The sequence below is a fragment of the Quercus robur genome, chromosome 6 (assembly GCF_932294415.1).
Source record: "Quercus robur chromosome 6, dhQueRobu3.1, whole genome shotgun sequence".
Taxonomy (NCBI): Eukaryota; Viridiplantae; Streptophyta; class Magnoliopsida; order Fagales; family Fagaceae; genus Quercus; species Quercus robur.
The window spans coordinates 6080553-6097817 of NC_065539.1; the positions used below are offsets into that span (position 1 = coordinate 6080553).

The window sequence follows — 17265 nt, forward strand, 5'->3', positions numbered from 1 at the left end:
GATGTCACGTGTAGTTGCTAAGTCCTGCTTAGTACCCAGGTTTCTTTAAAGTAGTTGGTTTCCCTATAGGTTTGAGTCCGAGGACTATGCAATACCTTGGTTCTGTCCAACACTTGATTTTGATAAGTAGTTGGTTTCCCCATAGGTTTGAGTCCGAGGACCATGCAATACCTTGGTTTTGTCCAAAACTCGATTTTTGATAAGTAGTTGGTTTCCCCATAGGTTTGAGTCCGAGGACTATGCAATACCTTGGTTCTGTCCAAAACTTGATTTTTGATAAGTAGTTGGTTTCCCCATAGGTTTGAGTCCGAGGACCATGCAATACCTTGGTTCTGTCCAAAACTTGATTTTTGATAAGTAGTGAGTTTCCCCATAGGTTTGAGTCCGAGGACCATGCAATACCTTGGTTCTGTCCAAAACTTGATTTTTGATAAGTAGTTGGTTTCCCCATAGGTTTGAGTCCGAGGACCATGCAATACCTTGGTTCTGTCCAAAACTCAGTTTTTCTTCCAAGTAGTTGGTTTCCCCATAGGTTTGAGTCCAAGGACCATGCAATACCTTGATTCTGTCCAAAACTCAGTTTTTCTTCCAAGTAGTTGGTTTCCCCATAGGTTTGAGTCTGAGGACCATGCAATACCTTGGTTCTGTCTAAAACTCAATTTTTCTTCCAAGTAGTTGGTTTCCCCATAGGTTTAAGTCCGAGGACCATGCAATATCTTGATTCTGTCCAAAACTCAGTTTTTGGCATGGGGCCTTGGCTTTAGGGGGATTAGCTCCTCGGCCAAGCCCCTAGAACCATCCATGCGATTGACGCTACAAAGCGTAACCCCTAGTCAAGAATCATAGCCCCTAGTGGAACTTTACGCTAGAACACTATAACCGGCTGTTAGAAATGACAAGGGAACTGTCTCGACCTACCGCCTATGCCAACACACAAGCCTTTCCCACAGACGGCGCCAATTGTAAGGACACGATTTGTAACGACCCGTAATAGTATTGGGTTCGCACGTAAAAAGGCCCAAACAATATCATTTATAGAGCGTGGGTTTGAAAGGTTAGGCCTTAGTCACCAGACGGTTGGTTTTTCGTGGTGTTCATACATAGTTAAATCGTGTTCGCCTTGGGAGTTCTTCTCCTGGAGGCGGGTTGGGAGGCTCTGGTTTTTGGCCATTTTTCCCAACCACCCTTTTGGTGCACTAACTTTTACATTATATAGTCCTTCTTGGTTGATCTTAGCCCTCTACTTGTTGGTCAGGCAGGTGCTTACTTCTGTACCCGTCTCATCGGTTGTACCCTCTTACTTTCTGTTAGTTGCGATGATCGAAGTTATACCGCCCAAGCGTCTTTTCTCATTAACATGATCAGGAAGCTGGCGGGTGCATTTAATGCGGAGGGGATGTATTTTCCTTGAACCAATTTTGCACCGTACCTCCACGTGGGCCCCATTCCACTCGCATCCCTTTCAGGGGGCTGTTTGGGGATAGCCTTCATCGAGACGTTGCTCTTCCCATTGAAGTCCTGGAGTACCGAGGATAGGGTCGTCCTCAGCTGTTCCCCTTGACACCTCGGCCTTCGATCATTCGTCCTCGGCACGGGCCCTGAGCCTGGATAGAGCGTGGGTCGGATCGTAAGCTCCCCGGCCCCACAATGGTAGTTATTAGTAGATATTTAATCTTTTTAGAAGAATAGATATCTATATCTATATATATATATGCAAAGTTTAGAAAAAGTCCAATTATATTTTTAAATTAGAGTCCAATTTTGCGTCATATGTCCTAAATTACTTATTTTTAGAAAGAGTTTATTTCCTAAATTTAAAATCAAATGTGAGATCACAACATAAATATTCATCTAAGTGAGTTATCGAGTACAAAAATAAAAAAATCTAGAATAAATAAATCGTAAAAAAAAGTTTTTCACAATAACAAAAGTTAAGAAGTAATAATAATTGTAGGAACACGTTTTGCAGCCCAAGCCCAAGGTGTATGGGATCTTGGACCAGTGAGCCCAGTACAATAAATTTGTAGAGAGTGAGTCAAAGAGCTAGGTTTTAGTGCATGGATAACAGTTAATATGGTGTTCATGATAATCAAACAGAGATGAACTGAGTTTATCAAAGAAAGTTTGTTCTTGGCACAATTCGAGGAGTTTTGTTCTAGTAAATATTGAATGAGAATGGTTACAGGAGTTCTTGAGATTGCTACAGTGCTTTCTCTCTTAATCCCCGGGCCCTCTCTCCATGGTGGGTCTCTCCTATTATATAGTTCCCTTTGAACGATCTTGACCTTTCACTTGTTAATCATCCAAGCCTATACTTGAGTGCTTGTCCCATCAGACACCTTCTTTGGCGTTCTGTGAGTTGCGGTAACTGAGATAGCACTGTTCAAGGGTCTTGTCCACATAAATGTAGTGTTAGCAACTTTCCCTTAAATATTCCTGAATTTCTATCTTTTAGAACTTCCTAAAAGGTCACTCTGACTATTTAGGACTTATATCTGACCGTGCTTTAGCTGGTCCGAGGATATATTCCTCCTCGGACTTGGACTACCACGCTCTCGGCCAAAGCCTCACGCCCCATTGTATGATTTTGGGCCCATGACCCCACAATAGCCCCTCAAAATTCCGATTTTTTCCTCTCACCCGAGGAGAAAAGTGGAGTTTTGAATTTTTTAAGAGTTAACTCTACTTGATCCTTTGATTTACACCCGTGGGAGTGCCGTTTCACGCGCCCTATATTTGTATTGTAAATTGCACATTTCAGAGCTACCAATTTGAGGAGTCGGTTATAATCTTGGGTCTGTCTTGACATTTAGTGAGAAACAAATAGATATCATGGAACATTACTTTCCCAAAGTATGTGGTCCAAGGAGCCAGGCATGACTAAAGTTCTGTTTAAACACTTGAAAAGTCGTCATGGAATGTTAACCTTCCCGCATCATCTTGTCCGAGGACCGAGGCATGATTTAGGCTCAGTTTAAACACCTAGAAAAGTTGTCATTAAGTGTTAATTTCCCCAAAGCAGGAGGTCCGAGGGACCCGACATAGCTAAGATTCTGTTTAACTGCTTCTAAAGATGTCAGTGCGTGTTAATTTCCCCTTAGCATTTGGTTCGAGGACTGCAGGCATGACTAAAGTTCTGTTTAACCACTTTCCCTTGGTGTCTTATAAGGCTCAACCCCGAGTGCAAAGATGTCACTGTGTGTTAATTTCCCCTTAGCATCTGGTCCGAGGACTACAAGCATGACCAAGGTTCTGTTTAACCACTTTCCCCGAGTGCCTTATAAGGCTCAACCCCGAGTGCAAAGATGTCACTGTGTGTTAATTTCCCCTTAGCATCTGGTCTGAGGACTACAGGCATGACTAAGGTTTTGTCTAACCACTTTCCCCGGGTGCCTTATAAGGCTCAGCCCCGAGTGCAAAGATGTCACTGTGTGTTAATTTCCCTTAGCATCTGGTCCAAGGACTACAGGCATGACTAAGGTTCTGTTTAACCACTTTTCCCGGGTGCCTTATAAGGCTCAGTCTCGAGTGCAAAGATGTCACTATATGTTAATTTCCCCTTAGCATCTGGTCCGAGGACTACAGGCATGACTAAGGTTCTGTTTAACCACTGTTCCCGGGTGCCTTATAAGGCTCAGCCCCGAGTGCAAAGATGTCACTGTATGTTAATTTCCCCTTAACATCTGGTCCGAGGACTACAGGCATGACTAAGGTTCTGTTTAACCACTTCTCCCGGGTGCCTTATAAGGCTCAGCCCCGAGTGCAAAGATGTCACTGTGTGTTAATTTCCCGTTAGCATCTGGTCCGAGGACTACATGCATGACTAAGGTTCTGTTTAACCACTGTTCTCGGGTGCCTTATAAGGCTCAGCCCCGAGTGCAAAGATGTCACTGTGTGTTAATTTCCCCTTAGCATCTGGTTCGAGGACTACAGGCATGACTAAGGTTCTGTTTAACCACTTTTCCCGGGTGCCTTATAAGGCTTAGCCTCGAGGGGAGCCCCTTGAAGGAGTCTATGGAATTTGCTCTTAGGCCGTTGAACCATCTCACCGCCACGGGTCCCAGACTCTACGTCGCTCCTGAGAGATGTGACTTCCAACTCGAGAGTGGCTTTTGCTTGTATGCGTAGTGTGCACGCTGCCCTCTCGATTCCTCCTACGCTCAAGGTTGGCGAAAGGATTTTCACATTGGGACGCCGGGTGAGGACCTGAACCCACCATAGTTGACCGTTGCACTCACTATCACACAAGCTCTTCCCACAGACGACGCCAATTGTAGGGACACGTTTTGCAGCCCAAGCCCAAGGTGTATGAGATTTTGGACCAGTGAACCCAGTACAATAAATTTGTAGAGAGTGGGTCAAAAAGAGTTAGGTTTTGGTGCATGGATAACGGTTAATATGGTGTTCATGACAATCAAACATAGATGAACTGAGTTTATCAAAGAAAGTTTGTTATTGGCACAATTCGAGGAGTTTTGTTCTAGTAAATATTGAATGAGAATGGTTACAGGAGTTCTTGAGATTGCTACAGTGCTTTCTTTCTTAATTCCCGAGCCCTCTCTCCATGGTGGGTCTCTCCTATTATATAGTCCCCTTTGAACGATCTTGGCCTTCCACTTGTTAATCATCCAAGCCTATACTTGAGTGCTTGTCCCATCAGACACCCTCCCTGGCGTTCTGTGAGTTGCAGTAACTGAGATAGCACTGTTCAAGGGTCTTGTCCACATAAATGTGGCGTTAGCAACTTTCCCTTAAATATTCCTGAATTCCTATCCTTTAGAACTTCCTAGAAGGTCACTCTGACTATTTAGGACTTATATCTGACCGTGCTTTAGCTGGTCCGAGGATATATTCCTCCTCGGACTTGGACTACCACGCTCTCGGCCAAAGCCTCACGCCCCATTGTATGATTTTGGGCCCATGACCCCACAATAATAATAATAAAAACCATGAAAAGTTTACATTTTATACCTAATAATATTTTTACAAGTCTTTTTAAAAAATTAACAAAATATAAGAATGACTATCAATAGTATTTAATTAAATTATATATATATATATATATATATGAATTATGCTATACATCTTTTTGTGTATCTTTAAGTGTATTTATACATATACATGGGGTTACAAGCTAGTTTAATATAATTGTGCTTGTATATAAAACTATATATATATATATATATATATTGAGAATAAGTATATAGAGCTATCTATTTTAGTATTTTAAGACAATTATGATATAACAATATTGTAATATAAGATTTAAATATATAATAAAGTTAAAATTCAATTAAAAATATCATATTATTTAAGTAAAAATATATATTATAATAATGATATTTAAAATTAAAAGACATCCAAAACCTTTGTGACACAATATTTAGAGGTCAACTAAAAGTTAAAAAATTTTGTTTTATACATATAATAGTCAGTAACCAAAATTTAAATAATCTAAAATAAATAATTAAACTTATTTTTTTAAAAAATTGACTATATAATTTTAATTGGAGTAATATTTTAAACTTTAGATATATAGCTCACATAGCACAAACCAACTTAATATTTTTTAATACAATGACGAGTCACATGACGAAAGCACTCTATGCAATAAAGTATCACTTGTGTGAATTGTGTGGTGAGGACTATTTTTTAATAGGGATATAAATTTAAGGGGCTATTTGGATTTTGGTATTTTCATCACTCATCACCCATCACTCAAAACTGGTGGGTCCCACGGAGCAAACACCTGTTTGGAGTTGTTTTGAGTTTTTGTTTTCATCACTCGATTCTCACTAAATTGAGTGATGAGTTATGGAAACTAGAAACATGTTTTAGATGTTTTTGAATTATGGGAACTGAGTAACGGTGGCATTTTGGTAATTTCCATCAAAAAACATGTGCCCACGGCAGAGAGTTGTCAAATACATCTCAGAGCTTTGCTATCCCCAACACTCCACCCAACAGCTAATCACAGTGCCTCCCCTTCACACGAAAATCTCCAGAGCAAAATCCCTAGGAGCATCTCACACATTTCTTCTCCAATCTCACACGCCCTCCCCTTTCACACCTTTCTTCTCCGATCTGCCTTTTGTTCTTCATCCTTCACCCTAATCACGCCGACCCATTAGACGAAGAAGAATCAAACCCAAACTCGGGCATTGTGAAGTCCGGCGACGAGGAAGGAGGAAGAAATTGGTAGCATTGTTGGTGGCGTCAACGCAAGTAGGTGACGCTTGAGCAGAAGCCATTGATGGTGTTGAGCATGCGAGACGAAATGGAGAAGAAATGTGGTTTGGTAAAGTGAGATATTTGGGTTGAGTGGAGTTAATAGGCCAAGTAGGAGTTCAGGTGCACAAGTGAGGTCAGAGTGTGTGGGTCCCAAATTTTTTAGCTTTTTATGTTGAAAACATAACTAGGTTTTGGGTGCCAAACGGGCTGAGTGAGATATTTCATCATTATTGAGTGATAAGAAATAAGTTTATAAAGTGATGATATTTCAATGATGAGTGATGAGTGAGCATTTTTTTTCACCCAAGCAGCCCCTAAGTGTGTAAAATAAAAGGAATGTAGGATGATTCACGTGGCATAAGGAGAGAAAACAAGAAAAAAAAAATAGAGAAAAAGAGAAGATATTCATTTGTCACACATAACTGTCACACATAACGAAAGCATGTTATATGAACTATAACATTTATATGAATGTTAATCTTTTAATTTTTCCTTATTCTATATCAAACACATAAATTATAGATTTTTAATTTTTTTTTTTAATTATCATTTCACAGTTTTACAAAAATTAATCTACACAATCTAAGAATAACAAGGGGAAGAAAAGTGAGTATCTTATAGATAAGAAATGACTCATTTACCCATTTTTATTATTAATACTGTGGGGGATTTTCCCTTGCAAGCCGTTTGTCCTCTTTGGGGAGCCAGGCCCGCAAGGTTTTGTTCTCGTCCCCGAGTGTGGGGTTTGGGATTTTCACCTCAGGCACTTTGGCCGATATTGGCTTGACACCCTAGTCCCACATCTGTTAGAGATGCGCCTCACTCATGGTTTATAAGCTTCTGGAGCGACCATGAGTGTACCACTACGACCGGGGTAGTGGTACACTCATGGTCGCTCCAGAAGCTTATAAACCATGAGTGAGGCGCATCTCTAACCGATGTGGGACTAGGGTCTCAAGCCAATATCGGCCAAAGTGCCTGAGGTGAAAATCCCAAACCCCACACTCGGGGACGAGAACAAAACCTTGCGGGCCTGGCTCCCCAAAGAGGACAAACGGCTTGCAAGGGAAAATCCCCCACAAATACTATGTGTTTTATTCTTGCCTTCTTTTTAACAAAATGGTAGATTATTTTTTGGTCGGATGTTTTATTAGTTGTAATTGGTTTGTAAGGTTATAATAATTAAAAAAATTACTTATTATAATATATTTTAAAAAAATTAAACTAAAAGAAAAACTATTAAAAAATTAGATCTTATGTAATTGAGACGTAATAATAAACGCACATTTTTCATCTTCTTGATTTTCTTTTCAACCAAACAAAACATTGTTTCCTCCTTCCACGTTTCTAAACTCTCACTCAACTAAACATTGAAAAGCTTTTTATTTATTTATTTATTTTTATCTCTTAACATTTTTCACGTTTCCCACTTTTCTATCTACCCAACCAATAATTTTATTTTGGGTAAACTACATAATTGGTCATTATCCTTTACATCATATCTCAATTTGGTCTTTGACTTTTCAATTGTGTCAATTTAGTCCCTAATTTTTTGAAATCGTGTCAATTTGGTTCTTGCCGTTATGTTTTGGATGGAAATATCTAATGTGTCTAACAGTATAATAAAAAAATAGTTTTTCTATCACATCAACTGCCAACAATTCAGCCATGTCATACTTAAAAAAAAAAAGAAAAAAGAAAAAAGAAAAAAGACCCCCTCATGTGTTTGTATATAGAGGCCAGGCGATTGACTTTATATACTAAAACTCAGTTTGTCAGTTATTGCCGCTGTATAATGGCTATGCACAGTATATATATTAATGGACTTAGTTAGATCTATTAGGGATGGCAATGGGGCGGGACGGGGTCGAAGAATGGGGTTTTCGTCCCCGCCCCGCATAGTTTTGTCTTGCCCCATCCCCGCCCCGCCCCGCGTGATAGGGAAAACTTTCTCACCCCATCCCCGCCCCTTAGGGCCTCGCGAAGCCCCACCCTACCCCATAAAACTCTACTTTTTGTTAATTTGCCCTACAAATAGAACAATTTTTTTAATGAAACCTATTTCATTAATAAAAATATACTTGAAATTACAACTAAATTTATCTCATCAAATTAAATCAATTTTTAGAAAAAATTGAATAATATATCTAAGTGTTTAACAAGACAACCATAAAAAATAAAAATATAAAAAATCTCATAGTATAACACATAACAAAATAAAGGTAGAGAACCACATTGGGTAAAATAAAATAAGCTAATATTGATATGTTTGTTTAAATAGTAGAATATTAGATTATGAAAAATTTACAATTATAACCCTTATCAACACGGGGCGAGGCGGGGCGGGGATGAGGAGGGGTGGGTCTAAAAAGTTTAAACCCATCCCAGACCCGCCCCGTGGTGCGGGGCTAAAATCTTGCCCCATCCCCGCCCCAACACCTTTGCGAGGCGGGGAAAACCCGTGCAGGGCGAAGCGGGGAGGGCCGGGTTAAGCGGGGCGGGGAAAAATTGCCATCCCTAAGATCTATTGGTAATACAAGCAAATCATTTCCTTTCACTCCATATTTCTTGATTTCCTCTTATTTGCTCACAGTAGTTAGTCACATTACCTTCTAGAACTTTCACAACTGTTTGGTCACTTCTACGAGATCCACTACTGCCACTCCTTTTGAGCTCTCATCAATAATGATACCTACAACTTCATATTGAATGAGAGAGTTAGGGATCAATGGCGTGAGAGTGAGGGAGAGAGGGTCTGATGAGATAGAGTGAGAGGTAGGGATTTGAGAGGTAGGGATTTAATTTTTTTCCCCAATCTAACTCACGTGAGAGGAATTTTGTTCTTAATTTTTTTAAAAATATGACGTGGTTGTATTGTTGGCCATTGACGTGGTAGAAAAACTATTTTTTAATTATATCGTTGGACATGTTAGATATTTTCATCTAAGACATAATGGTAAGAACCAAATTGACATGACTCCAAAAGTTTAGGAACTAAATTGACACAATTAATAGTTCATAGACCAAATTAAAATATATTATATGAAATAAAAACCAATAATGTAATTTACCCTTTTATTTTTATTAATATTAGTATTATTTTTCTTCTGCTGAGACATACACAATCACACATTCCAATGCATTCGATAAATTATTATTTTTTCCTAATTTTAAAAGTAGGAGAAAAATAAAGAGAGCAAACCCTAGCCACGCCCTCTTATAAAAAAGAAGGTGGGCAACAGCAAGTGTTCGAACCAGACCTCACTTCACTCTTCACTTCCGAATCCACAGCTCAACCGCAGCCGCAGCAGCCTCCACGAACATGGAGCTGTGCACCACCATCACAGCTCGACCCATCTCTAATTTCCACAACCACCACCACACACACACACTCCCCACTACTCATTTCCGCTCCAACCCTTCTTTCTCTGTTAGAAAATCAATACTCTCTCCCACAACCGCTGGCCTACGCTCCCGTATGTTCTTTCTCGTAGTTTTAACATGTTGTTTTGCATTTGGGTCTCTATATTTTCTTTGATTGGTTGATGGGTTTTGGATTATTTTTTTCAGGGCCGCTTTATTTTACCAATACATTTCCAAGAGCAGCGTCATCTGAAGAAACATCAGGTGGGGCAAACAGGTATGTGGCTGAAGAACGCGACAGAGTGATAACGTTGGATGATGTTCCAGTTTCACCAGCTGAGAATAAGACATTAAGTGAAAACGGAGCTACAGAAGTGCCTAAAAAAGGTCCTCCTGCCGAGGAGAACCAAACAGTGTCACTTGAGTTTTTGGATCAGCTTAATATAAAGGTACCTTTCAAAATCCTATAATTCTAGTTTTATGATTGTTTTTCTTCACATTCATGCATGTATCAATGCATGTGTGTGTGTGAGTGACAGAATTATATATGGGTTAATATCTGATTGGTTAGAAGGGTTTGGGGTTCTTAAATGGATGATGTTGATAAAAATTGGCAACACATTTTAGATTGGTAGTATTATTATGGTTAGAGATTTAAGATTTGAGTTCGAGACTGTTTCTCAGTAGTGTATTTGTTTGTATTGAATGATTGTTGTTGGTCATGTGGGGTTGATTATCTATTGAATTTCTGTTAGCAAATGCTATAGTAGAACTAATAATGTTCTTTTCATGACTAGTCATGAATAGGGTATTAGGTGTTTGTAAAAGAGAGATGAAGACAAAGCTGTTGGATGCTTGATTGAATATCTATCCTCTTTTGGTCTCTGTTGGAAATGAAAGGAATGCCTTTTTCATTCTTGTTTATAGCAAATCAGTGATAAATTTACTGATAAAAAATAATTAGTCATGAATTTTATTTCTCTTTTTTCTTTTGAATCCAATTTTTAGAGAAAGGGGTTTAATGACATTGCAAACTTGGTTGCTATGATGATTCTCTTAACGGTTGATAGTGTTCATGGAATGCTTGATGAAATTTCGACAGTTATGTCGATCCTGAGCGGTTACCTGAGCAACCCTGAATATCAGTTCTTAAAATAAATTTTAACACTCGGTTTTCATTCTTTTTCTCCCATTTGTTCCAATTTCCTATCAGTATGCTTTTACACTTCTACATTGTTTTTAATACATATTTTAGTGGGGAAAACGGAATTCAAATTTTGGTTTCTGCTGGAAATGAAAGAAATGCCTTTTTCATTCTTGTTTATAACAAATCAGTCACGAGTTTATCAAAAAAAAAAAAAAAAAAAAATCAGCCATGAATTTTATTTCTCCTTTTCTTTTCAAGTTCAATTTTGTAGAGAAAGTGGTTTATTGAAATTGCAAACTTGGTTGCTATGATGAATGCTTTAAATGGTTGATAGTGTTCATAGAATGCTTGATGAAATTTCGACAGTCATGTCGATCCTGAGCGGTTACCTGAGCAACCTTGAATAACAGTTATTAAAATACTGTTTAACACTCAGTTTTCATTCTTCTTCTCCTTCTCTCCCATTTGTTCAAATTTCCTATAATTATGCTTTTACACTTCTACGTTTTTATAACATATATTATAGTGGGGAAAACGGAATTCATTATGCTTTTTACACTTCTTTTTCATTCTTGTATAGCAAATCAGTCATGAATTTACCAATCAAAAAATAAAATAAAAATTCAGTAATGACTTTTATTTCTCCTTTTCTTTTCAAGCTCAATTTTTCTAGAAAGTGGTTTAATGAAATTGCAAACTTGGTTGCTATGATGAATGCTTTAAATGGTTGAGAGTGTTCATAGAATGCTTGATGAAATTTCGACAGTCATGTCGATCCTGAGCGGTTACCTGAGCAACCTTGAATAACAGTTATTAAAATACTTTTTAACACTCAGATTTCATTCCTCTTCTCCTCTTATGCCATTTGTTATAATTTCCTATCATTATGCTTTTACACTTCTACATTTTTAAAAAATATATTTTAGTGGGGAAAACGGAATTCATTATGCTTTTACACTTCTTTTTCATTCTTGTTTATAACAAATCAGTCATGAATTTAACTTATCAAAAAAAAAAAATCAGTCTTGAATTTATTTCTCCTTTTTCTTTACAAGTCCAATTTTTAGAGAAAATTGAGATTGGTGGGGGGGGGGGGGGACTCTCACTCTTACTATCTTAAAGCTTGTCAGTGGTACATTTGAGTCCTTATAGACCAATATTCATTTATTTATTTGCTCTGCTTGCTGTTGGTCTTATTTTTTGTCCAGTCAACTTATATATTGCTTCCTCATATTGCCAAAGGCCCTGTAGCTGAATTGACACCTCCCCCATGTACAAAGTGCTTGGGGGTTTAGGAGGGAAAGGGTTCGAGCTGTGGGGTTAGCAGCATGTTGTAATTATCTCTCAAAAAAAAAATTGCTTCCTCATATAAATTCAACTGAGTGCTTACCTGAGCAACAGACAGCTCCCTCCATCCATTTTTTTTTCTTTTTCCCTTTTTCTATTTTAACATCTATTATCCTATTTTTTGGGGGCTCAAACTTATTTGTAGTCTTTTTTATATAGTCATATTTTTCCACAACAATGATTAGTTTCTGGTCTATGTTGCAAATGTTTTGTATTTATTTCTCATGTATTTAACTATTTATTATAAAAATTTTTAGAGGATATTTGCAACGTCTTGGTCCTTTCATTCATGAAAGTGGCTTATCTTTCACATTGGTTATGATCCCATTTTACATGTAGGCGTTCTCATTTTTTTTCTTCTCTAGTGTATGCTTTATTTCCTCTTTTCCTTTCCCCCTTGTAAATGTTCCTTTGTTTTTATTTATTGGTAGAGTAGCTGTTTTACTGGTTTTGACTTATGTCAAGGTTGATTTCTTTTTTTGTTCATTTGTTCTTCCCTCTAAGTGTATGTATGTGTATAGTCTTGCGTTTAGATTTATTTCAGCTTGGGGCCGTGAAAGTAATAATCTTGAAATTTGTTCATAAAAAGTAAAATTTATAACCTTTAATTGACTTATGGACTTTGTTGTCTGTAAAGGAATCAGTCAGTAATGCTAGTGGTTCTTGGACCAATGCCCCTGTTATGTAAGGATTGGAGGTTAAGTTTGTTGGTTCAATTCTCTGTGGCTGTGTGAGTTGTGTTATGATCAATAAAATGGTGGGGTTGGGTTGGGGGGGGTGGGTTTAATTACTTGTATAAGCAACATAAAATTTGGTGCTAAATCAATTATGGCTGTGTGAGTTCAATCCCCGGACTAGCTTTGTTGCCCCTCGCTATCAGACCTTTAGGGGACTGTTTTGATTGCTATTTGGTCAACAACATACACTGACTAAATCAAATTCTGCAGGTAAAGATAGCTAATCTAATTGTTGTTTTCCTACATTGGAGGTTATGAACTCCAAACGCATGAAAAATGTAGTGCACATGAAAATGAAGTCAAAATATTTTGTAATTATGACGTGTCAATGTTGATACTATACAGAACTTACACTTTTGTCTGGCTGAGTTGTCTGACTTTAATTCCCATATTTTTTGTATAGCAATACTGATGGCTTTCTCGTTATCATGCAGTTTGATTCGTTCGATACATCTACCATTCTTCTATATGGTGGCGGTGCTTTGGTTGCCCTGTGGTTATCATCAGTCTTTGTAGGCGCTATTGATTCTATTCCATTGGTGCGTATGTGTGTGTGTTTTTTGGGTTAATTCCATACCTTTTTTGGAACTATGAACAAATTTTATATTGCTTGTCTGGAAATTGATTTTCAATGTTATAAAATCAGTTTCCCAAGTTGATGGAAATCGTGGGTCTTGGCTACACATTCTGGTTCAGCTATCGCTATCTGATCTTTAAGGTACCCCCACAAAATGAGTTGAATTTAGAATTAATCCTTGATTGTATGAATAGCCATACTAATTAACTTCTATTGACTTGCAGAAAAATAGGGAAGAGTTGGCTGTTAAAATTGAAGAGCTTAAACAACAGGTTCTTGGTTTTGATGATGATTGATGTGGCAGAGTCACTTTATCTTGGTTTGTTTGCCTTGCAAGAGTGTAATCAGTGTAGAGTTTATACATATTTTCTAGTTAAGGCCATATATTTTCTTTTTCTTCTTTCACTGAAGATTTGGATTGTAGTTTTATTTTTGATGAGCAAGTAAATATATTTACTTATTGTTCTCTCACATAGTTAGTTCCTTTTCTCATTGGTGACAATATTAAACTGAGAGGGTGCCCAGGTTCAGCAAAAGGCGGGGAGAAAAATATGCTGTAGTTGGGGCCCTGCAGGGGATTTCCACTCAGTCTTTTGTGTTGTCATGATTGAATTTAGAGCAAAAAGGATCACTTAAAAGTTTTACCATTTTTTTCACCGATTAGTTTACCAAAATTTGATTCGACTTCGTGCTCAAAGCCAAATTGATAGAATAGTCCCCACTCACATTCGCTACTTATGAAAGGCCGAAAAATATCATTATAAAATAGAAGGGTCTCATAAGCTGACTAATAGGTTTGTTGTGACCTCTCAATAACAATGTGGGTTATTGCTCATAAGAGGTTTGCGGTTGAGTATTATGAATTAAATTTTGTTTTAACGGAAAATGTTTTCTGAAGGTCGAGGAAAACTAAAATTGGTAGCATCAGAAAATACAGGTTAAAAGGAAAACTAAAATTGGTTGATGGAAAATTGCTTGTTTCCTGCTGTTACTTTTGGTGAAACAATTTTTGGAGGCCTGACTCTCTTGTTTGAAGATGAGTGCTTTGTTTTCTCGCTTCCCTCTTGGAACGAGACCAGGTCGGCTCTCTACCGTGGTTGATCTTGTTGCTATCTGCTCTTCTCGTCCCTGTGATGGGTCATCATCGGATCTCCTCTTTGCAAAATTCTGCTAATAGTTCATGCCTTTTTGCAAGCCCAGAAAGTGGAAACATTTCGGTTTAAGGTTCCATATTGATCTCCCTATTGCATGGTTGAATCTAACCTCCCTTCTTTTATTGATGATATGGCTAGTGGTCAAGCCGGCCCAGTTTAGTCTATTCTTCTTATGAAACCATTAGTTTACCAAATATTTTTAGACCAAACAATGCAAACTAATGAGACTAAGATTTTTAAAATTTTAATTTTAATTATTTATTTTTTAATAATCGAGAATATAGAGATGTTTCAACTTTATATAGGCAAAAATCATAATGTGGTGTTTTTTGGTCGTTTTGTGCATGATATCAACTAGATGATACTGATAAGTGATTCTACTTCCAGTGAACTTAATTTTAGTCCTCTGCTTTCTGTGCCCAGCCCTGTTCTTACTCTTTGAAGGGCCATATACGTAAATCATGGTGTTACAATTTGAAGATCTAATTCCATGCTCGGTGTTCACGCAAACAAAATATCCAAGAGTAATTCTAGTACTATATAAAATACCACAATTTTTGCAACAACTATCCTACTTGTCAAACCGTGATTGGCTGTCTATCACTTTCACATGAATTTATCACTTTTTTTCTACCACTCAGTCTACTATATAGATAATTGTAACACAAGTTATAACATTTTATGCGGTCTTAAAATTTTGGAATGAACAACGAACATTGGTTTTCATAAAATAATAGGTGCTCAAATTATTCCCTTTTGGTACAGTAAGGAAGCTTATTGATTTTTTCTTTGAAAAACTTAAAATAATCTTAAGTATCCAACTGACTTTGTATGGTGCACTCAAGAATCCTTATGCTTTAAAAACTTTATGGTTCTGTAAGTCACATGATCTAGACACAAGGCATGCGTGTAAAGTTGAACTCATGACCTCAAGAGATCACTATATCCCAAATCCTAAGATCCATCATCCTTCAGACCTTCACACATTTCTTGTTAAACCAACATGGTAGTGTTATCTAAAAAATAAAAAATAAAAACCATGACGGTAGTGCATCTTTTGAGCCATAGAATCAAGAAGCTTAAACAAGGATAATTTAAAGGCTTTCCTTTGATAAGAGATAAATTCACCTGTTTTTCTTAATTTTTTTTTTTTTGGGAGATACTTTTAACTCTAATTGTTGTTATACTTTTCTCATGACCTAACAAGTGACTTAGAGTGGCTCATAGTCTTAGTAGCTTAGTGGTATTGCACAATCCTTACATTGAGAAGATCCTAAGGTTCAAATTTCCCTTCTTCAATTGTTGCAAGGGAGAAAAAAATTTATTGATAGAGTGATTTGTGTACATAGTTAAAAATAGTTGCACAGCATTACATGCTCTATAGAGAAAATATGTATGGGTAGATGTTTTTGGATAGCACACCTCTTATGCACAAATTACACTACATGCATTCCAAGTTTGCAATATGATAACCTTCAAATAATACAGTGATAGTGTTGATTTGTATCATCATGTGTGTGTCTTATAAACATAGAAGTTAAAATCCACATATTTTAATAAGTCCCAATAGCATGTTTCATAACTGTACAGTTAGTATAACTTAGTATTTTATCTAGTACATTTCATGGGAGATTTCATACTAATATAGTGGTTGTATATTGTTACAGTATGGTATGGTACTTAGAAAAAAGAATAAAAAACAGTGATTTTTTTTTGATAGGTAGATAGTAAGAAATTGGGAGGTGAAGTTTGAACTACAAACATAGGATAACACAAAGAATGTCATTATCACTGAGTTATAACTTGAACTTTAACATTGATTTCATATTAATTCTTGGTTATCACTTGAACAGTTGACCCCTAACCATGATTTCATAATATTTTTATGTAACACAGGCCTTATCTATTGTAACATGGATTATGGACCCTAACTAATTATTAATAAATTAAAGTATGTTTTCCTAGGGCAGTTTGGGCATATGAATTTGGAATAGTTACTTTGTGAAAATTTTTAATTGTTTTTTGATATGTGAAAAATGATTAGGAGGTGACCAATGTAGATTTCATACCTAGGCATTATCATAGTAGTCATTAATCGTTCCTGGCCTGCCTAAGACTTCTTTTAGCAATTCTTAATTGTTGTTTTCTTGAAAAATTAACTTAGAATGCTTATGTTTCCAATTTTTTTTTGAATGAAAAAAATGTCAAAGAAATTTTTTTCATATATTGTTATGGACCCAAATTTTTATTGGTTGCTTCAAGGGAACCCAAACCTCCAAATTTGATAAATAAACTAATTCAAGAGAGTCTAGACCTCCATGACTAACTAACAATTTATATTCATCAAAAAAAAAAAAAAAACTAACAATTTATAATTTAGAAATTCATGACTGTTTTTTTATTCATTATCAACATCTGAATTTATACAAACTTTCAAATAGATAAAGAAAATACTAACTTCCTATAATCTATTCATAAACTAATCATTATTCATCCTAATCCAAACTAACTAATCCTAATCTAAATTTATTTTTTTAAATGAATGAACATATCTCTACCATTATTTATCCAATACTAATTAAATAAAATTAGACTCATAACCAAAAAAAAAAAAAATTATATATATACACACTTTCAAATAGATAAAGAAAATACTACCTTCTTATAATATATCAAAAAAACTTATTTATTATTCATCCTAATCCAAAC

General features: G+C 36.6%; 1 protein-coding gene and 3 non-coding genes across 4 annotated transcripts; all 4 read left to right on the top strand.

Annotated features, from left to right (window-relative positions):
• The first annotated feature begins 9446 nt into the window (after nucleotides 1–9446).
• LOC126732459 (protein CURVATURE THYLAKOID 1D, chloroplastic) lies at nucleotides 9447–13873 on the top strand. The gene is made up of 5 exons (XM_050435312.1): nucleotides 9447–9707; nucleotides 9802–10043; nucleotides 13260–13364; nucleotides 13472–13543; nucleotides 13627–13873. Exons 1-5 carry the CDS (start codon nucleotides 9554–9556, stop codon nucleotides 13696–13698), a joined length of 645 nt encoding a protein of 214 aa, XP_050291269.1. The 5' UTR covers nucleotides 9447–9553; the 3' UTR covers nucleotides 13699–13873.
• On the top strand, nucleotides 10634–10727 carry LOC126690646 (small nucleolar RNA snoR128). Its single transcript, XR_007644691.1, has one exon. It is a non-coding gene; the product is annotated as a small nucleolar RNA snoR128 (small nucleolar RNA).
• On the top strand, nucleotides 11044–11138 carry LOC126690645 (small nucleolar RNA snoR128). The gene has a single exon (XR_007644690.1). It is a non-coding gene; the product is annotated as a small nucleolar RNA snoR128 (small nucleolar RNA).
• LOC126690644 (small nucleolar RNA snoR128) lies at nucleotides 11444–11538 on the top strand. Its single transcript, XR_007644689.1, has one exon. It is a non-coding gene; the product is annotated as a small nucleolar RNA snoR128 (small nucleolar RNA).
• Nucleotides 13874–17265: the final 3392 nt, after the last annotated feature.